Below are 25,420 nucleotides of genomic sequence, written 5' to 3' on the forward strand. Positions count from 1 at the left end.
TCCTGCAGCAGCCAGTGGATTACTGCTGGGGACAGAGGACAAGGACAGGGTCAGCCGTGCGCACTGCAGGAATGCGTCCAGTCCACACATTGGAAAGGACATGGGAGGGAGCAGTTATATCACCTGACCGCTACGTGGCAGTAAATCCCAACAGGTCTTCCTACAGAGAGCTTCTTCTTTTCGGCGGTCAGGTGCTGCAGTATCATTGCCACAATGGTAGAAATTCTACGGTTTGTCTTTACAATAGGCTACACGAATAAATGTTTACACGTGAAGCCCTGCGACATACAAGTCTTCAACAATAGATGTAAAATGAAAAAAATAAATCCACAAACAGACAGGCATTTTGAGTTTATATTATATTTATTTATAATCAGATGTAAAAGACCAGGAGAGTAAAAAAAGTAGACCCTTAACTCAGGAGACAGCTCATGGTTACGTACATAATGTTTTTTTTTTTACATAGACAGCATTATTATTCTCATGTTCAAAATTCCTACATTCAAGTAATATAATACATCTCAAAGAATTTTGTGTTTCCAGTGACATTAGCCCCTCCCTCCTACACAAAATGACACATCCTTCTAGACACATACTTCAGGTATAGTACCACACCGTTGCTACAGCTCTTCCCAGTAAGTCTGCTGACACCCCAGGAAATGCACCCGAGGATGACATGAGGATCGATTGTTTTACGTTACGCTTTAGTTTGATGAGCAGCTGGAGGTTTGACATCATTGGCAGAGAAAGAGAAAATAAGACAACATGCAGATATCTGCGTTAAATTCTCACACTCTTTGAGGTGTGTGTGTATGTGCAGTGTGAGGGGAAAAGCTCCTCAACAAGCTTAATTCAGGGGGATTTAACAACCCCCCATTCTCCCTCTCCCAGCTTTGTGCTACAATTCTTCCTATGACGACTGGATAAACCAAGGTTTCATTGTAAAGCAGACAATGTTACCGGGCACAGCAGCACAATTTGCATCTAAGAAAATACCTGCACACACCCACACACCGGGATGCATGTGCTAACACACACTCCCAGATGGGGATGTGCAAGCGGGCATGCAACAGGCAAAGCAACACAGGGTGAGAGTGAATACTGTCTGTACCACTGACTTCTCCTGACATGCGTGTGCGGTGCAGGGTGGATATATTTGTATGACTAAATAAGGGGCGTGTGCACATGCCTATGAATTCAAATGTAGAGAAATTCATTCAAATTCTGTCCAATAGACGATTTGTACAGATTCAAGATGTGATCATGACAAGAAGAACAAGATCACAGAAAAGTAAGAAAGAGCAAACTGCAGAATTGACCACCCCCCCAGTATTGATTAAAGTAACATTGGTTTCTTTTAGAATCTCCCTTAATTTCCTTCAGCTTTAGACTCTTTTATACACCTTTAAATGTTTGACCGCTGAGACATGATTATCGCTTTAAACATTGGCAAACAACAGTATTATTTTATCTCATCCTCTGACAGAGGAAGTGCATAGGTCATAGTCCAGCCCAAATCTTTTCACGTTCTTGTCGCCCATCCAGTTGATATGAGATTAGGATATCAACCTGTTTTGGTTTGCTGGGCTAGGACCGTGCTTCCAGGGAAACCATTTTGCTTGTTCACTTGGTTATCATTTGTTCTAGCTTGGGGTTGACAAAGGAAAAGCCAGCAAATGCGGCCTGGTCCATGGAGTCGATGAGGTTCTTGTCTGCGTGTGAGAGGCGAGGCTTTTCACTTAGGAACTCTCTGTCAAAGTTGCTGCAGTCACTGGCAGATTTCTGTGGGAGGTAGATCAGGGATTTTAGTTTGGTATCCAGGCTGCATGCAGTTATATTAACACAAATGGAGCAATGCTTTCTCGAAAGTTCAGGTAGCCAACTCTGGCTCCACTACTTCACCCATGTGACATATCTCACTCTCCAGAATTCTCTATTAAACAGATCCTCTTATTTTAGTTGTCTTTTTAAGCTGCAGATATTTTCCATGTCTCCCTTTGCCTGACAGTGACTCATCTACCTCATCCTCCTGCAGCCTCGGACAGGGAGTTTAAAGTTTATTTGTTCATCATAAATATGCCCCATAATTATCTTCATGCAATCATATCTGATGGGAGTGATAAGGAGCCCAGAATCCAATCTCTGACCACGTTCTGCTGCTGTAATAAATAATTCTAACATGAGTTTCTAACTGAAGAGGATTTCTGGCAGCACATAGGTTATTCAGGAATAAAAAAAATCATAGGGTCATACCACTTTGGGCTTGAAAGGGGGGTCCATCTCTCTCCTCTCCAGTACTGGCCAGTTGATGGATTTGAAAAAGGGGTGTTTACGGATGTCTCCCACCACGCCCAACCTTCGACTGGGGTCTCGATCAAACAACTAAAATGACAGGATATAACTGATTCAATACAGAAACAGCAAAACAACTCCCTTTCATACTATATTGTGTAAAAAGGAAATACTTACAATGACATCTATTCATGTTTATGATATATTTGCCTTTGTGGGACAAACTGTGTATAAGAACTTTATTTAATCACCAGTTCAATCAGGTTCTTGGCCTCCTTGGAGATCCAGCGAGGGTAGTGAGGGGTGTCTGACCTGATGGATTCAAACAGCTCGTCCTCATCATCACCTTGGAAAGGTGACTGACCAATCAGCATCTCATACACTAGCACACCAAAAGACCACCAGTCCACTGAGAAGGTGTACTTCTGTCCTAACAGGATCTAGGATAGATAGATAGATAGACAGATACATGAGATGTTCATAAGGAGAATAAGGACATAAAGGAAATGTAACTACAGACAATGCAATGCCTCCTACCAGCCGCAGGGTGGCATATATTGCAAAACAATGAAGGAATACATGGCCCTTCAGATTTATTCTAAACTATACAGCAGAATTAATATGTATATAGGATTTTAAGGCAGACGTTATGGTATAATACTACTAAATGTCCTCTAAGCTTTAAGACGAACCTCTGGTGCAATATAGTCTGGTGTTCCACAAAATGTTGTGGCTCTGGCCTCTCCAAACAGGTTCTCTTTGCACATGCCAAAGTCTGCAATCTTTATGTGTCCATCCTTGTCCAGCATCACATTGTCCAGCTTCAAATCTCTACAGAAAGACACAGAAAGAGTTAATTCCAATTCCATCAGTTGTTGTACAGTATATTCTGCTAAAATGACTGCAGTCTAAAATCCAAAAAGAGATTTAGTTCTAAACTGATCTGTTGAACTTTAATATATAGATTGTAAACACTGGTGCAAAATGTTTTTTAACCTGTAGATGATTCCTTTTGAGTGAAGGAACTGCAGGCCCACTATAATCTCAGCACCATAGAATCTGAGGATTGAAATGTACAAAGCAACTATTAAACACTGTTTTACTGTGAATAAAAGCATCAGACACACATCCTCAATTGTGCAAAATGACAACTGCCAAGACACTCATGTTTCTTAACGTGGTTTCCTAGTTTACTCACGTGGCTCTGTTGAGATCAAAGCGCCCTTTGTCCTGGATGTGGAACATCAAGTCGCCCCCATTCAGGTACTCCATCACAAAGAGGAGGTGCTCCTGTGCAAACAACACATTAATGTCAACTCAGATAAATGAGGCATGAGGAGACAGTGAGTGACGGGGTTCAGATAAAGGGGGTAGGTGTGTGGGTCCTCATGGACAACTGGGAATTGTTGCTCTTACCATCCTGACCCAGATTGACTCCCTATATGAGAAGATGCTTTTCAAGCTTTTAATCGTGAAACTCTCAGTACGTGTCTGCTTACTTTAGACTGGAACGTGGAGTAGAGGTGTGTGAGGAAGGGGTTCTCCCAAGCGAGGGCCAGGACTCTCTTCTCCACCATGGTGCACTCCACGTCATCATCCATGAGGACGACATCCTTCTTCAGAACCTTCACGGCAAAGTACTTACCCTGGCCCTTCAGCTCTGCCAGCAGTACCTGGGGTGACAGAGTCATGCAGCGTGAGCACTTCATCAGGGTGATTACAGCAGTATTTGGGAGTATATTTATAGGAAAAATATGGAGATGAGGAAGTTATTCAAATCTCCTGATCAAGCTCTATCTCAGTGCACTGCCACCAGGATACAATGGGCCTGGATATAAATTAAACTTCTCTACTTTGTGACTCTTTTTTTCCTGAAATAGGTCAGCCTTTATAGGATGTAGGATTTGTTAAATGTTGAATATTGATGGAGTAACACAGCTCTGAAAACCATCTCCCACTCCAGTAAATGAAGAAAGTAATCTAACAAGTAGTGGAGGAAATATTGATCTACTAATGTATTGCTAGCCTAGTTCATCAAAAATGTACGACACCATAGTCAGAGAAGAATAAATTACGGAGCTAAGAGAGGGAGGTTAATATTGCAAGAAAATATATTTCTTGCAATATTTAACATTTAAGTTGTAACTTTATAAGAAAAGAACATGGATAGTCTCTGTTAAATTATAGATTGTAACTTTTACAAGAGAAAATAAGTAAAACCAGTGTCTGTTTTTGTCACAGTACCACCTTAGGTGGGTGACAAATTCAAATTAGCATACATTGCATTCAGGTTTATCACAGGGGGTTTGAGTGAAGTTGGATAACAGAGGAGATGAGCTGGTTATAGAGAGCTACGTGGCAAGCAAAGTCAAACAGGCAATCGTAAAGTGATCCTAAAGCTTAATGAAATAAAGGTTAGTGAAAGAAATTCACAAATCCCTCTTGTAGTGCTGTAGATGTAACCAGCATCTGTCCATTGAGTTGTTGGTCCTGATGTACAAAATGTCAAAAAATTCTAAGAGAATATCAATTGTTTAGATTTCCTCCAATTGTTTTTCACCAAATCTACAGAAGTCATCTTTGAATCTAAGTGAATGTTCAAGCCAAATGTAGGACACATTGACCTTGACATGTGACTTTTGTTCTCCAAGTGAAACTTTGTTCACGATTTGAAGTTGTTCCTAGTATATCACATTTTCCAGATGCTAAAAGCAGCTTAGCTGAGCTACGGCTGTCACTGGTGCAGAGGCATAACAAATGTTGCTGAAGGACGGAGAGGGACAGACTTTGATGATGGAGTGTGATAACCCAAGATGTGATAAGAATCTGTCTCTTTAGGATTAGTGCCAATCAGAGCTCACCTGTATCACCTCTCATCATTCCTGTTTTTCTTAGTAATTTCACTTCTAATGGTTTCAGACATTGGCTTACACAGTTTTGTGTATGGACAAACATATCATGTTAAATTCAGGAACATGTTCAGAGATGGGGATCATGGGACACACCTTTCCAAAGCTGCCTTTGCCCAGCACCTTGTGGAACACAAGGTGGTTCAGGGTGAGGTGTACCCGGGGGACTGTAGAGGCCACTGGGACTGGACTCACGCCCTCTCCTGCCTTCCCGTTACCAGCTACAAGTAAATAAATACAAGTTTGCACATACAAGGTAACCATATAAGAAAACCTGACTGAAAACACATATAAACAGACCTGATTTTGAACTAAACAAAACCTATTTTAACATTATATAACTGGATTTAATTCCAGTGACTTTGCAGGGTTTATGTGTGTGTGCTAAAATGAACACAATTTACCACTAGGGTCTACTATTGCACTTTGGATGTCTTGGTAGATCCCAACGTCTGATGCATTGGAGTCATCTGGCTTCTTGATAGATTTCTGAGGAAGAAAAAGGTTTTTGCTGAAACAATTATGATAATGTACATATTTTACAACACTGACTTGACACAATCAACACAAACTCAAATGTTTGTTACAGTGCTAACCTGGGCGACTTGAGACAGAGCCTCTGCCAGGAGTTTCTGGTTGATTCCACACATATTGGCCACTTTCTTCTGACAGTTACTGTGTACGTTCATGCAACAGTCTGTTCACAGGTGAAGCAAATGTCAAGTTGTGAGGGAGAATACGATGAAAGTTTGACCGACAAAAAAACAAACATGAACACTTGGGACTCACCATCACATTTGAGGCCCTGTTTGTAGAGACCCCACAGCAGACTGCCACAGTGGTCACAGAAAGTAGGGCTCTTGTAGTTGTAGTGCTTGAAACGATGTGGCATATCAATCTTGAAGCGCTCTTTCTGGAACTACACAGACACACACACACACAGAAATATGTCAAAGTCAAAATAAAATTCTACAACTAATACTTTAACACATTCAGCCATAGATTTCAGTACTAAATTTAATATAGATACATTCTGTCCACTTGGATCTGTCCTTTCCAGAAGTGTTTAAGTATAATATAAAATATTTTTTTATTCATGGAATTACACAAGGATCAAATTAATGATTAATGTTCTACCTTATAACAGAGCATAAGCCATAAAAGCAGGAGAGAATAACTAAATCAGTTTCGAATCATAGCTTGGAAGAATTAATACAAAGATAACTCTGTAAATCAAGTTCACAGTCAGTATCAGATCTGAGGTGGAGTGTTGCTTTCACGCTGGAGAACATTAACTTCTGCTCACCACAGTATCACGGCTGTTCGTTGCAGTTCCAGTGCACCTGCCAATGATTATTTCGGTGCACTTCTTGTGGATTGCAGCATTGCATTCTGAGTGAAATAAACAAGAACATATTTTGATAAGCGAGATGAATAGAAAAAGCATAACATCTGTTAAAATGTAGTTAGCAATTAAATCAACACTCACGTCTGCACTTGTATCCTTGCTTGTTGAGCCCCCTAAAATGGAATAAAAGAGATGGAAAGAAATGAGAGAAAAACATGGCTGAGAAATATAATTGAGATGCTTCATTATTTGGACTGTGACGGTGTCACTTATGTATTCTAATAAAATGCACAAGTTGACTGTCTCCATTGTGCAAAAACTTCTAATCTATATCTGAACTGTCAGACATTTATTATTCAAAGTATTATATAAATAAAGAACTCTAAGAAAACCTGAGAGAACTGAATAACAGTGACTAAAGGGTTTTAAGTTTTTTTCATGCACATCTTGGATCATGATTAAAACTAATACAAATACACATTTTCAGGTGGTATATCGGGACACACAACTTTCCATTTCCTCCTGCTTGTCTCTTGAGAGAAAATAAACTACTGTATTTTGTGAGACGGGGAGTTTTGCTCACAGGTTAGTCCTGCTGACATAGTTGGAAAACATCATGATAGCCTTGTGGGATTTCCCTAGACGGTGACTCATTCCCACAATAGCAGCCCTGCTGTTGTTTCTACCATCACTCCTGCCCACCGGCACTGTTCCATTTAGGAAACTAGAATTGAAACTAATTGGTCTTTTGAGAAATACCCATGGGGGGGCCCGGCTTTTCTTATTGGCCAACTGATGTTTTTATCCCATTTGGTGCCCAGAGAATATTCAGTAAGTGATGGCACAAATGGTCTGAGTTTATTAAAGCTGCGCCAGTGGCATCTTCATAAAAAGTACAACGCTGATCATAATAACATTTTATAAAAACAAGCTGACAGGCGTATTAGCTGCTTCTGGGCGGGTCATATTCAAACAGTATCCTTTCCCTGGAACTCATAAACACTAAACGTCAAAGAGAAAGAAGTATTTGATATGTGAACAAGCTAAAGCACACAAGTGTAACAGTGACGTAGTGGAATCACGTAACAAATGCAGGACTCTCACCAGAGGAACTCTCTGCACACAGAGCAGAAGGTGGGCTGGCCGAAGAAAGTGGCGCAGAACTCGTGGTTCTTGATCATGTGAACCTTGGGCTGCTTGAAAGCTCCCCTCCTCCTGTTGAGGGTCATGACTCCATCCTCCGGAGGAAGCTTCACCGACCGCTTCATAGACACTGAGGAGAAACATTTACATAAGCAAATCAAACTGAGTTACTTTGTCTGCTCAAATCTTAAAGACTACAGGGTGAACTTTGAAATGAAGCGTTATCAAACTCCCTTTTTATTGATTCTCAAAAGCATAAACAATGACTCTTTGTTTGCTTAATTAATCCGCCTACTTTTATTTAACAGTCTAACTAGTAATGATGATCAAGCACTGTGGGCTTTTAAATGACATCACAGTGGGAATTAATCACTCAAATATCCAAGGGATACTTTGTCCAAAAGCCCTGTTTGATAAAGAAGGAGGCTGCAGGCAATGCTGGGAACTCGACGGCAAACAGAGAATAATGCCCTTCTGTTTAGGCGGCTGCAGTTGACTCAAGTCAACAGGGTGGGGTCAAAAGTCACCCAGGGAAGAGTGTAAAAGGAGGCGTGGGAGAAGTAAACAAAGAAAACAGAAACTCTGGAAGAGATAGGGAGAGTGGGTGGGCGTTATGGAGGGGTTCAGAAGAAGAACAATTTGAAAAAGAAGTAGCCTCACAGAGAGAATTGTTAGACTGGGGAAAAGTGGGAAGAGTGATGAGGTGAGTGAGATAAGCCAACTTCCTCTCTGCCATTCTCCTGACAGATGTTTGTGTTTGGACAGTGTTTCAGTGAGCCAAGAAAGTGGGAGTGAGAGAGAGAGGGGGCAATGACAGACAGGGTAGGCAGACAGCGTCGAGGGCTGTTCACACATACCTAAAAATACTCTGCTTTTCAGGAAACCTGTGGAGTGTGTAGGAGGGAGCTAACGGAGTAGGGATCTCTTTCATAACAGTAGGCACACCTCCTTCTCATGACCCCCTCCGACCCTGAACAGTGAACCCCTGTCTGTTCGACTCCCACAAAAGTAACTCTCATAACCAGAACCAGTTGGTAAATCTCACCCAGTCCACTCCATGTAGGCAGTGAGTTGGGTTCCCTGCAGGGGACTTAGCCATCATTTGTTTCCAGTAAAGTATCCCGACCACTAAAGGCTAATGGAGAGAGCACTTCTATGAAATATCTTCAAACCTACAAGTTTATCATCTCCATTTGAAACCAAAGGACTACAAACAGTGTGTCTATGCAAAGCCAGCCCCAAAGATAATTGTCTACATGAACATGAAGAGCTGTTGCAGTAACGTTTGTTTCCTTCCCACGACTGAAAAGCACAATGTGATTTAGCCAGATATATTTTTATATTTGGGCCAAAGAATGCTAACTGCACACTCTTCAGAGAGGCTGACATTAAGTAACATGTGAGGATGTTTGCAGAAAACGCATGGAAATGAACCCCTGATGAGGATCATTTCTGCCAGTAGAGGGCATCGCATATCACACAAAATACAGGAGACTGATTCCGGGGTGAGAAAAGACTGAAGGGAGGGGGCAAGAATAAGAGACAAGAAGGAGGTGGTGGTCCTCACAGTTGATGATGTCAGACTATCGTCCTACTACAGACACTCTTCCCTGGTGGTCTAGTGGTTAGGATTTGGTCCTCTCACCACTGTGGCCTGGGTATGATTCCCAGTCAGGGAACTACTTGTTTTAAAATTGAAAGAAATACATTTACAGTCACAGTAAGGATTTAAAATAACTGAAGCCAAAATTGATTAGGTCATGTTCTTTGTTTCTAGACACCTGTCACTAAATTCTGATCATAAAATACCCAGACAGAACCATATTCTCTATTTGTATTTGCTTATTTCAATTGGTATTTTTGGGAATCTGCAATTTATTTAATGTTAAATGTTAAAACAAATGTTAAGTTTATAGGATGTAGACATTTTACCTGCATCAGCGTCCTCCAGGAAGTACTGTACAGCCATCTGGATCCTCCCTGAAGGATGTAGGTCCACCCAGAACTCAGAACGTCCATTGCTTTTGGACTTTTTACAGCGTTCTGCCAGTACAGACACGCCCACTGTGGCCTTGGCCAATGGCTCATCAGTCTTCTGCATGAGAACCAGTTCTAGGACACGCCCCTCATAAATGTGAGCATCAAAATTGGAATTCCATCCTGGATACATGGTGGGCTTCCTCTGGACCAGGGTCTTTCCTCGCTCTGTGAGAGAACATTGGGATCATCCATTGGAAGAAAATGCTCATCTTTTACTTTTTCATTCTCAGGACAGTCACAGCACATTAACTAACAGAAACTTCCTGGCCTTGTTGAAGTTTACTAAACTGACTTTTGAGCTCAGCAGATGGTGACTGTTAATAGTATTAAACTGAGGTTGTGTGCGTCAGTACATACCTGTGTCGAGAGACTCCTTCATCTTGACGGCACAGATGGGAGGTTCAGATTGAGGAGTCAAAACGCCCATGTCATGAGCATTAAGAGAGATACGCAGGAAGGGTGCCATGGTGACCACTCACCGACGCCTCCTGGAACAGAGAAACAGACCCAGAGCTCAAAATCTCATATCACCGCACGTTCATGCTTATCTTCTTCTAGCGTCACTCATAGTGTGTCACTGTTCTCTGATGAAAACTACAGAGGAAGCTCAAGTGTCCAACTTAAGACAAACTTAGGAAACGATTTGCCAGTAATGATGGATGAGGGAACACAGAGGTCCTCCTGAACTGAGACGCATAGTGACAGAAAGTCAGAAATATCAAACTTTTAAAACAAAGCTCCAGTGTTACTGACAAAGGCAAATGTAAAGTTTCTATGTAATGAGTACATTTCTGGCTCTGGCCTTCTTCTTTTAAGGTGTTTTGACTATATCAAAAGCCCCTTTTTCAAAGAAGGGGCAAACCCCTTTGGCAATAAATCATGTTTTTCAGCACTTTCACCCACATTTAAAAACCTGCATATACCCTGTAATTTTGGCGTAAAAGAGAACTGTCTATACTTAGCATCAGCCCTGGCCATTCCGAGCGCACAAAAGGCTTTTGTTTTATTCTGCAGAGGAGATAGTGGTTGTCCTGTTTGGTCACATTTTGGTCCTTTAGTGTTTCTTTTTTCAGTTGGTGGTGTAGGCTGAAGCTCGGGGGCCACTACCAACAGATTAGTTGACCAGAACACCTCGCAGTTCTATTTCTTTGATTTGCTAAGGGATCATCCAGGCAGCTTTTTACTATATTACAGGAAAATATCCTTTCCAATTTTTTTCTGTCTCTTTTAATGTTAGACTATATTCTAAACTTGCATTAAGCTGAAATGCCAAATTTTAGAAATGTGATATTTTAAGTAATAGAATCTAGTCTAGACAATGCATTTTTTGATTTATCAATACATTCTTTGAAAATAATACTGAAGTGAACATTTTATTTAACACTTCTGCTACAACAAATGAAACAGAAAACACAACTTGCGAAAGTGTCCAATCCTCTTGCTTCATTTAGACTGAATTGCTCCATTGATAGATTGCTCACCACTGCTTTCCACGTGATCTGTGTACTTCCCTCTTAACACACACACATAAATTAAACATACATAAATACAACCCAAAAATAAATGCCTATTATATATTTTTAATTAGAAAAAATCCGGTTAGCAGGGAAAAGGGAGTATGAACTCTTTTCTTAGAACTTTACAATGATAAAATGTGTTCATCTAATGCAGAAAATATATATACAATTGTCCAGAGCTAACATGTGTGATTAAGTCAGTGTCTAGAAATGTTCTTCTATTAAGTAGCAGCGGGACACCACAGCATCTTGAAAGGTACAAGAAGGGCAAGAACTTGTCTTGTTTTTTCAGTTTTTAGTACACATCAGTGAATTAGTGATCTTGAACAGTGAAAACAGCTACATAATGACACTTCCTCCATTTCAGGGGCCATGTAATAACATAAATTACAACAGGTTCTAAACAAGGGGCCAGGCATTCAATCCTCAATGTTGTGGAGAATACTGCACTTATACACTCTCTGAACCTCTGATGCTATCACTACGATTTCACACTTGAGTCACACAAATGCTGCGTCACACACTAGCAGGACGCTGAGGGCGTATAAGTCTACATTCTGCTTCCCCAAACAGCGAAACAATCTCCGAGAAATCCTCCAAGAATTTCCACACAGCATTCTTGTGAGCTTTTAAGTTCCTTAAGTTGATCTCTTGAAGCTTCGGTCGCTTGCTCCATTGACATAATCGTGGTTTAATAGTCATTTCAGTGACACCCACGTCTGTGCCTTGAGGAAAAACAGCATCTCATTCTAAATTCTCAATGTTGTTAATCTGCCCTTTAAAAAATACATTTCTTGTGTATTGAGCATGAATATGCACATGAAGCCCCTGGATAATAAAGTACTGTACTCTTCCTGTTTCTGTTCTATAGTTAATCATTAATGAGGAGACACGTTTTGTTTGAGTTCTTAATGCTTTTCACGTTGCTGACTGCCTAATGAGGTCCTGAGTGACTAAACCAGTATGTGCCGGATGAACATTGTGTACATGTATTCTGCTCAGCCTGTAGTAGAATAGTGTAAATGCTATTTTCAGCTCTGGTACGATCAGATCATGTTTCATTTTGTCCACTAAAGACTCATCTGAATGCAGGTATTTAGAGAGAAGACATTAAGCTCGTAACCATTTTCCTGTGGAGATTTCCATTACCTTTCCCACACAGAGCAAATCTCAGGTGTATGTTCTCATGTGTACAACTGTGAGCAGCTGGACATAGTTCTTGATTAACTAAACCCCTCAGGATCAGTGTTGTGTAGGAGGCAGCAGAGCCGTACTGAGGCAGGCTTGCGATCCTGAGGTGGCTTGTGTGATATCCTAGACAACAACTGACGACTCAGTAGCCATCACTTAACTGATAACGGCTCCTTAAGTCAAAAGTTAGGTAGTGGCTAGTTTTGAATGGTATATGACCTGTTTTTGACTTATTTGGACTGTCTGACAGTAACTTACTGTGAATTCACGTGCTTTATATGGAAAAACCATGGATGCTGGAAACAACAATGTGTAGAATTTATGTGCTTATAGCATTTAAACAACACATTGATACCTGTTTCCAATAATTCTATAATAATGAAGCGCAAAGAAAAGGATCAAGGGTGTAACTGATACTTGATTTAAAATGTGCATGTTATTCATTAAAATGACTGCTTGGCTAAAAAGTATGGTGTTGTGTGCTTGTGGGAGATGGACATGCAATTTGCAAGTGACAAATGCAACATTTGACAATCTTATCAAATAATATACTATTTAGAACTGATTGTAAAATCATGCTCATTAGTTATTAGTGATGATGTCAGCAACTCTTCAATTTGAGTACCAACATCTCCGACCTGAGATGGCGTTCACGTGAATCTTCCCCATCAGGAACAAATTTTTCTAATTATTCCGACTACACATAAACAAACAATCTGTAAAGACTCATAACTTCTTGGTAATGCTAGTCTCAGGTTTGACTTTGCTTTTCCCTTTGGACAAATGCCACATGTGACCAAGTGGGCTGGAGTGGACAGAAATACTACGGGGAGAATCAATGCTCTTGATTTAGATTTTTCAAAATAGTAAGTATAAAAATTGGATTTATAGAGTGCATTCCAAGGTGCCTAAGACCACTTTGCAAAGTAAGGATAAAAAAAAAAGAAACAGGAAAAAGGCAGGAAAATGTGAACTGGAGAAAATTGAACTAGTGGTCAAAGGTCTTTTAGGAACTGGTGGACTTCAGGAGGTCTTTAAAAGTGTCCAGTGATGGGGCATTGAGCATGCTGGGAGAGAAGATCATGACAACCATCGTGTCTAAGCGTGAAGATATGTTGTGCACTTCAGTAAATAAAGATATGTTAGTATCAACTTTACATGTTAGGTATATATCTGGATATAAATTTGCATTTGTCCACTACTCTGCCGTGACTCTACCAGGCGGAGAACACGTTTGTTTGACCCTAAGATGGGAAGAGGACACAAACAAGCAACCATTTCTGAGTAAGGTCAGGAGGGTCGAGAAACTGTTTGAGCTCTCATTGTATGGCTTAAGCATGCACATACACAGACAGGCACACATACTATTAAAATATCAATCACTGTCTGAGTCTGGCACATGCAAAAGTATATAAAAAATAACTACATTTTGCAGCCTGTTTCCAGTTTTCTCTCGGCTTTACACACACTCGCTCTTGTGTACACATACATCGGCTCTGCTACACAGAAAAGAGAGCCTTGTTTCCTCAGAGGGAGTGGAAAAAATGAGCACATGCAATCGGGGAAGGGGTGGGTAGAGGAAAAGAGCAAGAGGGAGGGAAAGAAAAAAAAAGCAGACATTCTGTGAAGCAGGCCAGTGGACATGAGCAGAAACCAGACTGAATGAGAGAACCAGATTAGTCCTAACTGGATCAAACCACAATGATTTCAGCTTCCAGCAAAAAGAACAGCATTTTAAGAGTTAATGGAGAGGCCGAGTTACTCTTAAAAATCATCCTTAGCTTTTGACCTCGCCGGAAACATCTGCAGAGAAATGTGAGGCTGAACTCCCTGCCTGCGCTGTATGTGCTTACTTTGCACAACACAAAATGATCCATAAATTATACACAACCTGGAAGATGGCACAGTATGTGGAGAACATGACAACCAGAAGACATTAGTAACTAGAGCAGGTCATTAAATGTCTCTTGACTTGACATTTCTTCTGTCACTCATATTAGCCCTGAAGACGATTAAAGTCACGCTGGTAGATGCAGTCAGAGGTTTGGTATGCTCTGAATTATAAGACATGTCATGTACTGGAAAGAGTGAACGAGCCGGTCTGGCAGGTTTGGGAGCTCCTAACCGTCAGCCGTTAATCAGCATGTCTGAGCAACGACAGGTACAATTACACAGAGAATGACAGCAACAGTCATCGAAAACTCAACGGAAGAGACATTTCATTTACCAGCGATGGGAGTTCCTTTGTATTTGTTGGCCGCCTGCAGAATGGCTGGAAGGGATTCTGAGTAGCATTCACATTGTGAATGTTTGATGATAGCACACAGTTGAAGGGTTAATCCTTGTTCTGAGGACTGAGCCCAGAGTTGTTTACACCAAAGGAGCATGCATTGTGGCTGTTTATGTCAACAGGTGTTAATGTCAACATTTGAGGATTTTATTCTATACAGAGTCCCACGAATATGGTAAAATGCAGCAGAAAAACAGATCCTAAAGACAACCCAACATTTTTCATGGCCTCAGTGGAATGTTGTTGTCTGGACACTGAGGTGAGTTACCTGACACCAAGCCCACCGAAAATGTGCTTCACTCCCCGACTGGGAGGCAAAAGTCTCCAAAACAAACAAGAACTGAATACGGCTGCAGTAGATGCCTGATGTCTATAGGTCTTAGTCACTTATCAAAAAGAAACTACATACCACATATTATGACTTTGATTAGATGTATCTTAATTGATCTGATTACACGCAGTCCACTTAAACTGTTAGTTTATATTTTAAAGGGGCAACAGTTTCTACTGTGCTCATGGTGTTGACGTGTGAGGCAAATAAAGTCAATTGTGCTATTATTTTTATATTTAAAGAATGTAGTAATGGCAACAGGTGACATTTTATCTTTTAGTAGCAGGAACACACACACACATCGTACTAAGAGCTATCACAATGACTGTGTTATAACAAATGTCAGACTACCTAAGAGAACCAGCAACTGTGAATCTGTCTCAGCTAAATGGTATGCAGACTTTATTAATTATGTTAACTACAACTTTAATTAATGTCAAAATAAGTTGTATTTAAGGGTTTAAATTCTGCTTTCTCAGCAGACTACCTTTTTCCTTTTTGAGATACCTCAATATGTGACAGGTTGAAAAGCACAGGTGTTTTTAACATTGAGCTGCTTTGGTTCGAAGGTCCTGTCATTGTGCGTGCTGCCTCACTGTAACACTGTCAGGATTTACTCAGATATTTGAACAAAGTGAAGCCATTGTTATTCGTAAGACCTCTGCTTTCCTCCCCGCGGTCAAGTCAAACTGTGTTACATCTTTGAGACGAGCACCCGTACAGTATCCTTTCATTCACTCTAAAGATCCATTTAGACTTGACGAATTATCTTCATTTTCAGTACAAGCAAGTCAGCTGGTGATGGTCATGTGATGATAGAAAAGTGTCTATGGTTTCCTTTTATGTTCTTTTGCTTGTTTTGTCACTGTGCACATCACTCTTTAGGATTCAGTCATTATTTGTACAGGCCTTTGCCTACTTCCACACAGCTTGGATGCAGGCAGAAAATCCACACGAGGGCGACGCAAACAAACATGGAGGAGGGTAAACTTGACACAGAAAAAAAATCATTATGACCAGCCAAGACAAACAAGTCATTCCCAAAGAATGGCTTTATGATGGACGTGGTTTAGGTATGAGCGGTCTAGCATGGCCCAGAAAACTGGCCTTGAAAATTAAGCTGCAGACTCTATCAAACAGACTCAAACACCACTAACCTCCTTTACCACAGGGGCAAGAATCATGCCAAACATGTTTATAAGAGGTTTTTGTTCACGGCAGAGAAAGATAAAGATTGAAAGAGATAACCGTTGCTGTTGTAGCTTACATCTGCCAAGGCCCATTTCAAATAGCCAAGAAAAGGACTGAGCAACAAAGTGAAGATGCGTATCATTATCTAGATATGAAATGTCCTTTGTCAGAACATGTGGTTTTGGTCATATGTCAGAGACTAAGGTGGTAATTATGTCATCAGTGCATTACTGAGTGATGTAAACAGACCTGACAGGATGGTAATTAAAGCCCAGAGATGACAGATGCAGGTACACAGATCACTAAACGAGAGCTGCAGGTGATATCAAACAAATCATGTGAGAGGGCATCAGATTTGGAGGCTGCTGACTCACCTGCCGCCCTGAAGCTACTTCACATTCACATCATGATTTTATAACCAAAGTCAGGGAATGTCCAGGAAGAAATTTAAGAAAATAGTCCTGTCGTTTCATCCCTTCTGGTTTGTTAGAATAAAAAAAACCTTGCTGTCCCTAGATTTTTTGTTACCTTTGCGGTTAACCTCATAGTAATCTCAAAGCCCATTGGCTATCATCTGATCACAAATTAATGTCTGGGGGCAAAGGCCAGTATTTTGAAGCTTCAAGTGGAAACAGTGAATATTCAAGCCAAGAGTCTATCTTGCATTTGCCGTACACTGTTCACAATCTGACCAGTGTGAGAACGGTTCTCCACACAAAACCCAAACATCTGCACTTTTTGTGGGTGTTTTATGTTCAGACGACATCTCTATTAACAGCTCTCAGCATATATGTAGATAAATTAAAAAGCCAATTGGGTCAATGTGTTCTGCCTCGCAACACGGACACCTGACTGCTCAAACATGATTGGTCAAACTACAAACAGTAAGTGGAAGGCATCCCGACCCTGTATATTCACAAGCAGAATCTGTTTATTGAGATTATTTCAAGAGAGACACAATGACAGCGAGTCAGGGTGCAAGGCTGAGTGAAAGACAAAAAGATCCACAGCAGACTCAGAGCAACCTGGCTGGATGGAGCTATAGAACAGCTGGTGGCTCTGAAAATGAGAGCTGAACAAACATGCCTACCACGATTATAATTAACCTGTACAAGTATGGTTAGTCGGGCAGGCCAGACCACACCTGTACCTATAACCTGTGTGGATGTGAGTGTAAACATTTATTGCATCACAAAGCCGCTCTTTATTATAGCAGATTGGAAATGAAACGATCATAATTGAAAAAGGCTGTTCTATAGTTGTGGTTACACTGTTGAATGTGCAGTGGGCATCTGCTGCTGCAATATTGCTTTCCTAGCTCCACACATGTAGGACATAGAACTGAGAGTACATAATGTACCCCTGTCAAGTCTGCACACCCATCTGTCTGCCTTTTTAAAGTACTTAACACTTTCAGAAGTTTTCCATCGTCTTCTGGATCCAGATCTGCACCCATATACACCCAGTCAAAAATTACTATGCAGCTTTGCTTCTTTGACGGAGGTAATATAATTTCAGGCAAGTCCATGATTTGATTTTCTTTTCTACTCCCAAACAACAAACAAAGTCATGCAAAACACCAGGTCTTACACAACTTTCCTTAATCCAAAAGTCTTACACTGAGCACGATGGTATGTGTTGTTACAGTATTAACCCTGTCCAGAAGTACATAAGTGCACTGAGGCACACACATACACACACACACACCCACACACACACTTATAACCTAGAACAAAGCAGTCTTTAATGAATTTCAGCGGAGGCTGACTTGAAAGAATCAAAGCCTTCCTTTCTTTCACTAACCAAGGTTAACGTCTAACACCCCCTTCACCAACCACACACGGGTGCACACACACGTTGTCATAGGTCAACTCTGGAAACTTTAGACTTACATTCATTTCCTGGAGAACTGACCTAACCCTAACCTTAACCTCATCCACTGAATTCACTTTTCAGTTAACGGGAAAAGTGAACTCTTGCTCTCTCTCTCTCGCACAGACACCCACACACAAACAAACACACACACAAATTAGTACAAGAAAGAAAAGAGATTTAAGTTTGAAGAACAGCTGGTTCAAGGTCAGAGATGAGTGGCTGTTGCGATACCTATATTCCACTAATACTGACTGTGAATTCACCCAAGACCAAATCAATAGAAGCTGTCATTGTCTGCCTAATGGATGTGAGAACTGCCAGTACACAATGACACAAACCTCAGATGTTGTGCAGGGTTAACCTTTTCTGACTTTCTGTCTCTGTTTCTGTGACTGAGCACTTTGGCATGGTGTCAAACCTGCTATACGAGCATGGAATTAATCCTGCCACTGTATGCAAGTGTGTGTGTGTTCTCTCCACATGCATTAAGAGCGGTGTCCATTTCTGCCCAGCTCACAGTTCACAAAGCCTTGGTTAAGTCAGACAAAATAGCATCTGAGCGAGGAAAGCCGAGTAGGATACCATGATGTAGTGTGTGTGTGTGTGTGTGTGTGTGTGTGTGTGTGTCTGTGTTTGATAGAGAGAGAGAGAGAGAGAGAGAGAGAGAGAGAGAGAGAAAGAGAGAGAGAGAGAGGAACCAAGGACAAATACTCACCCAGCATTGATTTTGCAAACTTGCGCCAACTTTGTATTTGTGTGAGTCTGCGTGTGTGTGTGTTTAACTGGAGGTGTTCTCTTAAGAGAATCACTTCCTATTCATTATATCAAATACACAGTAGTGTACTGTGGTGACAATTAGGGATTCTTTAATATTCTACAGTACAATTCCATGAAGTGAAAACGTAGTTTTGAAGATACTGGGACTACATTGTGTTGTAGATGTTTTTGCCACATACTTTTGTGTTCAATAGTGATACACTGAAGAAAACACCCATTCAATTAAATGGACCAAATTTCTCAACTGTACTGGTGTTTATTTCATTTTTGCCTCCTCACAAAGAGCAGCGCACCAAAATAAAAAGTAGAGCAGCTAGATTTACCAAATTCAAACCACAAAATTAATTATGCAGACTTTCAGTACTTGACTGCTCTAATGTGCAATTTGTCAGGCACAGATTGATTTTATAAAAAAAAAGGTGAGCTGGTTCAATACCAAGCTGTTACTGTAGTTGATAATTTGTCCTTTCATTTGCTCTGTTCAAGCTTACCCCAATCCCGCAATCCTGTATCAAAATAAATAAAAAATACATACCTCTTCCGACTATACCTTGAATAAAATGTTGAAACTAACAATTTAGTATCACCTAATTGTCACTTACTTAAAGCACTTTGTAGTTTTTTACCTTCATGATTCTTGTTGTTCTGGGTTCGTACCTTCATGGTTGAAAGCACTTATTGTAAGTCGCTTTGAATAAAAGCGTCAGCTAAATTAAATGTAATGTAATACAAGAAGGCGAGGTGTTTATGAGCGTAGTGTTCTTTTGAGGTTTTAGGGTGTCTCCAGTCCTAGCCGTGTCCTCCGAGCAGCTCATGGAGCCACAAGCAAATATGGACACACCAATACCTGCAGGCGGATAGTGTTACCTGCGCTCACAAAGCTGCAGCGCCTCCAGAATATGACAACGGGAGACAGGTTCTTGTGTCCTAGTGCGTGACAAAAGACTTGCACAAGCAATGAGGGCAATGTTTCAAAACAAGACAACGTGTTCAGTGGACCTGTGGAGCTGACAGGTCACGTCAGCTACTGTGGATTCAGAGTTATTTCCAGCCACAAGAATGCCGGGTAATTCCCTTAAGCTAAACACTGCCATCACGAACAGTAACTCCGTGCATTCATCACCTTTTGTGCTAAGTAGATGGTTGAGAAACAGGCCAAGCATAAGACACAATGAGAATGATGTACTCATGGCAACAAACAGTTGTCAGTATCGTGGTTGATGACAAGGTGCGGCTCCAGCCTGATTGCAATGGCATGAAGGATCAATTCATACTCACCGACTTCAGTTACAGCTGAGCGCATAAAACTGGCTTCAATACCAGTTCAAACACAATGAGCCTAGCGCTGCTGTTCATAATCTGTATTGTCTCTGTGACGGCCATGACACTGGCTGCTGTCAAACCAGAAACCAAAGAGGAACTACAGTCACTGAAACTCCACTGACCAGATATGACGTTAACCAGATATGCACTGTAGACATTGGCTGTATGCAACCTGCATAACTGAGCCCCTTACGGTAAATTCATAGTTTCGGTTACTGCCAGTCCACTGGGACACAAGTCATCCACTCATGTCTGCTAGGGCCCACACTGATTTCCTGGTGCAGCCCAAATTGCGACCATGCTTGACTGTACATGTCAATTGCGCATGCTACAGGTACAATATATCCATCCACTGGAATGGAATGTGGGATCATGTGCGCATGTGTGGAACGCCAGACCAATGCAGCCCCTTATTCTAGTATGAATGGAACCGCATGAATGTGTGACCAAGAACAAGTGTGCAACTCAGAACACAGGAAGAACAGTCATTCCTTTAGTGTCAGGGCAGTTTAAGTATCATTAAGAGAACCACTTGACTCTAGACTTTGACTAAAATGACCTGAAATAAGCCACTTTAAGGGATTGCGCTACTTTATAAACAAATATGTAGCACGTTAATATGTGTTGTTTATTGCATGTCAGTGTAATTAAGTTGTCGTTAAGGGAGCTATGTTGTCTAACTTACAAATAAGAGGAATCCCTTCGTCTAAAGGGTTAAATAGCTACAATGATTGTCTGGCTTTTAGATAAATATTAACTAGCTCTGGGCGGGCAGTAAAACCATATAAATTATTATCGGAACAATCAATAGTAATACAGCAAAAAGTTCAATATATATCTATGTAATGCTTATGTATTGTAGAAGCCCAGTAAAAAAACACAACTGTTCTACTTCAGAATAGTTAAAATGATTTGCTGTTTATCATGTGTATGTCATTCTCTGCTCAGACAGAGTTTAAAACCAAAGTAAAAACGAATAATGTGAGATTTATCAAGATAATTATTGATATCGACTGGTTTAATTGTGCATTAGTTAAAACAAGTGGATATATATGTTCTGAGTAATTAAAGTCTGGAAGGGGGGGAGTCTCTTTGGTTTCGGTTGTGATTTGACAGACAGCAGTCAGTGTTATAGTCGTTCTCCATCAGATTTGTCAAATCTTTGATCGTGTGTTTGTCTTTCTCAGCTCATTAAGAAGAGTCTCAAGACACAGAAGAAGAAGAAGAAGACACACAAATCTGTCTTTAAACTTAAAGGAGAAATTATTGTGACATATATCAACGATAATTACAACTTAAAACTTGAACTCCACGGTTTGAACCTGGCTCCATTTTCACCTGCCAGCAGACTGCTGTGTTTCCACAGTGTGGGATGCGACACTTGTTGTAGCGGTGCGTTTAACCCAGTTTCCCCAGTGCCAGTGGAGAAGTGGGAAGTTCAGTCACATGCTGTGAACCTGCGAGCACTGAATCCAGGCTCAACGTAACTTACGTAACAACAACTACAGCAGAGAGGAGGGAGACATTCCGCCACAGTAACTCTCTCATTCCCCCAAAAGCCAAACAGTCGCCTCATTACTGTGAGAGCTGACACACACACACACACACACACACACACACACACACACACACACACACACACACACACACAAAGTTACTGCTGTTACTGTCTCTACTCCGACCGAGCTCAAGTGTTTCTTTTCTTTCTTTACCAGCTCGAACTAAACTTGCCGCCAAACTGAGACTTTACCTCTCTTCCGCTGAGCCGCCTCGGGTTGGTCGCGGGTTTGGTGTTTGAACCTCGGTCTTTCCTGGAAGTGCCACTTCAAAAACTCTCTCTTTGGGTGTGCTTCAGGAAGTGTTCGAGTCCGCTGCTGTTCATTCAAACTGACTGCCTCTGCCTCCTCTGTCTCCTCTGCCTCCTCTGTCTCCTCTGTCTCCTCTGTCCTCTGCCTCTGTCTCCGCTGTGTCCTCTGTGACTGCTCGGCTCCGTACTGCGGCTCCACGGCAGCGCGCGGTGCAGTGTGCAGTGTGCAGTGAACGTGTGACGTCATCCAGGTGAATTCCCAATGACACACACACACACACACACACACAAAAACACACAAACACTTACACGCACACACTCGAGCGTGCGCGCGACTTCAGAGGACATTACATAGACTTACATTGATTTATCAGAAACTTACTCCAATCCTAACCATGCATAGCCCCAACTCGACCTAAACCTTTACCATAACATTAACCTTAAGTTAAACCCAATCTTAAACTAAATCGACTGTAAAACTGAACCTAACCTAACTGTAAAAAACTGATTTAATTGATTTACGGAGCCTTTCTTATTGTCGCCATGTGACAGATTTAGGTCCTCACAGCATGAGTAATACCTCCAAAACACACACATACACAAAGAGAGAAGGGAAACTACATGGCTGCAGCAATAAACACGCCGCTCATTCAGGTAAACAGTGACATCAACAGCTCTATCTTTGCTTAGCACTGACAGAACCGGACTGACAGCTCTGCGAACAGGATATTTCACGTTGGAAATTGGAAATGTTCTCAGCTGCAGGTGAGCAAGAATACTGCTGCGTCTTCCCATAATTCACCTTGTCTTAACCACAAACCTGAGGCGGTGTCACAGCAGCACAAGGAAGTGAATACACAGTTTTGCAGGTTCAACAGCATTTATGTTCCTTGAAGTGAAACATGTGTATTTGGCTGGAAAAAACACAAATGGGGAAATCAAGTATATTCTCAGATACACACACAAACACACACACACACACACACACACACACACACACACACACACACACACAGGGGATCCCAGCAGATGTGAGAGCTCTCCTTTCCTCTACACACTGTAGACTAACGAATACAGGAGCAGCCGGCCAAATAATTACATTTCCTGATGATTCACCGATTTTAAGTTCGTTGCATCGGTTTGGCTGCCCTGCAATGTACTTTTCATTTTACTTTTATCAATGTAATGATGAGATTGACACCTTAGAAGACTGGTGTTGCAGTCGTCACGTCATTTTTGACATAAAAATAGACGAAGGAGATAATACTCAATCCCAGATAGGGGAGAGTCCATGAGCCAGTGATAATCAGTAACAACGTTATTGAGCAGATTAGCACTTTTAAATATCTGCCGGACTGTAATCTGAAAAGGAGTGCCCTTGTAGGCTTCACAAACACACACACACACACACACAAACACACACATACAGACAGACCCACTCACACACACACACACACACACACACACACACACACACACACACACACACACACACACACACACACACACACACACACACACACAGAGGGAGTTTTAAAGAGAATACAGTTGTATGGGCCAATCCAAAACAGCCATGAACTTGTATACAGCCCCTCCACACTCCCTCTCCTCTACTACACAAATCACGGATATCCACGTGGTGATGTGGTGCTGAGTCATCAAACACCCCTCTCCCACACACACAAGCACCAAATACCATATGACTAAGAGAAAATCCTTTAAATTTGGCCAGGCTGTCTCAGCTCCTAATGGGGACTTTTAGCTCTAAAGAGAATAGAACAATGACGTATAGAATAGGTGAGTAGGTTGGAATGCTGATGGAGATTTCTGAGTGAGCCTGGAGTTAGTCATCACCACCACAGACATTTGGAGCAGAGGACAATATATTTGGATCCACACGGAAAGCTTTTGCAGCCAGGCTCAAACTTTGATCGAGATTTCAACATCTCTCTGAACCATAATTAGTGGTTGTAACAAAGATTAAATCCCAGTTAAATTCAAAGATTCCTGTGTGTCCAGTACAGTTACAGACGTCTTCTTGAATTCAAGCCAACAACAAATGAGAACAAAATGTAACTTTCTATCTGCTGTTGTGGAAAGCCTCATGCTGCCCCCGTGGCTGTAAACAAATATACAGCCCAATAAAACAATCAGAGACTTTTTATTAGTCACCTCTGCCTGTCCTTCCCAGCGCACACAGCCTGCCTCTGCCTTTCAGAAGGTATATCCAGTGGACTTGCACTTCAGTGACCCCTCCCTTTGCTTTATTCCACCCTACATTCTGGTTCAGCAGAAACTACATCAAATTGGGGAAGCAGGCTTTTCTCCACTACACCAGCTCACAAGAAAAAAAAAAGGTTTCCTTACCATCAACACCCTCTGACGATAGAAATGTAGTTCAGAAGGGGGCCTGGTTTCCGTCAGCCACCGGTTATGTGACGGTGATAAAGTTAATTTCTTGCTAACACCTGGGGCTGCAGAAGTCCAGGGTTAAAATTAGAAACAGCATTGTTGCCTGGAAGAATTCCAGCTCGAGGTTTCACCAGTTGGTGCAGTTCAATAGGCGTAAAGCAGACTGTTGTTGAGACTCTGCAGGTTATGTCATTTTCCTGTGACAGCACTGATGTCATGACAGCAGACAGCACTCACACTGTACATGTGAATCAGCCTGCTTCGTGTTTGCTGTGTGAATTAGACTTGTGTCCGGACAAAACCAGACAGTTCCTGTTGTGATGTCCATTTCTGCCATCGTCGACCAGTGCCAGGGCAAACATGAGAGAGAGTAATGAGAGGAGCAGACGAACAGAGGAAGGGAGGGAGGGGTGAAAAAACAATCCCTAAAAAAGGAACGAAATTGCCGTTTCATCAAGAGACATGCCACAGACTAAAATGGGCCTCAATCTCTCTGTCCTCATTTCCTCTTCCCTGTGACTTTCTTCAGCTTTTTTTTTTTACACAGTCTCTAGTCTGAGAGCTGCATGTTTGTAGACAAGGAGAAGTTCAAGTGCTTTTTTTCAAATGGCGTTGAGGTAAACCAGATGAGTTCTGAAACAGAAATGAGCTTGTCTGAGCCCATACATGGGGACATGTAACACAGAGTTGGTAAAACATTGTGTCAGGGTTTGAGTTATCTCCAAACAGCAACTTTACTTTCCTGTTTCAACCACTGCTGGAGAAGCTCTCCTCTCAGACTCTGATAAGAAAACAAGCATCGCCAGTGTTTCTCACCGCAGCAGGAGACACACACACACATACATGTTTGTACAGCTATCTTCGGGAGGACACTCATTGGCATAATGCATTCCCTAGCCCCCTACCCTAACTATCCATTCAAACTAAATGCCAAACACAATGAGGAGAAAAGGTCCTCACTTCCCAAAATGTCC

At 41.5% G+C, this 25,420-nt stretch overlaps 1 protein-coding gene across 2 annotated transcripts; it reads right to left on the reverse strand.

The window, feature by feature from the left end:
• Window positions 1-344: 344 nt before the first annotated feature.
• LOC133961688 (protein kinase C delta type-like) lies at window positions 345-22,364 on the reverse strand. 2 transcript variants are annotated; one of them, XM_062396974.1, is made up of 17 exons: window positions 21,978-22,364; window positions 10,090-10,217; window positions 9,625-9,897; window positions 7,654-7,822; window positions 6,691-6,722; window positions 6,508-6,593; window positions 5,991-6,120; window positions 5,798-5,898; window positions 5,606-5,690; window positions 5,298-5,422; window positions 3,792-3,965; window positions 3,491-3,582; window positions 3,289-3,351; window positions 2,985-3,123; window positions 2,544-2,732; window positions 2,254-2,382; window positions 345-1,782 (listed from the first exon to the last, which is right to left on the reverse strand). In XM_062396974.1, exons 2-17 carry the CDS (start codon window positions 10,196-10,198, stop codon window positions 1,624-1,626), a joined length of 2,055 nt encoding a protein of 684 aa, XP_062252958.1. In that variant the 5' UTR covers window positions 10,199-10,217; window positions 21,978-22,364; the 3' UTR covers window positions 345-1,623. The 2 variants fall into 2 exon arrangements, with proteins under 2 accessions (XP_062252958.1, XP_062252948.1); XM_062396964.1 differs by having other exon boundaries at window positions 10,090-10,220; window positions 21,978-22,363.
• Between the last annotated feature and the right edge of the window lie 3,056 nt (window positions 22,365-25,420).

The sequence above is a fragment of the Platichthys flesus genome, chromosome 2 (genome assembly GCF_949316205.1).
Source record: "Platichthys flesus chromosome 2, fPlaFle2.1, whole genome shotgun sequence".
Lineage (NCBI taxonomy): Eukaryota > Metazoa > Chordata > Actinopteri > Pleuronectiformes > Pleuronectidae > Platichthys > Platichthys flesus.

Bases quoted from the DNA above. Each gene is read 5' to 3' on its own strand.
- LOC133961688 (XM_062396974.1), bottom strand. From the start codon at position 10,198: ATGGCACCCTTCCTGCGTATCTCTCTTAATGCTCATGACATGGGCGTT. The intron at 6,723-7,653 runs GTGAGAGTCCTG...ATTCCATTTTAG, and splicing joins GTGTGCAGAGAGTTCCTCTG to GGGGCTCAACAAGCAAGGAT. The intron at 2,383-2,543 runs GTGATTAAATAA...CTGTCATTTTAG, and splicing joins CCAAGAACCTGATTGAACTG to TTGTTTGATCGAGACCCCAG.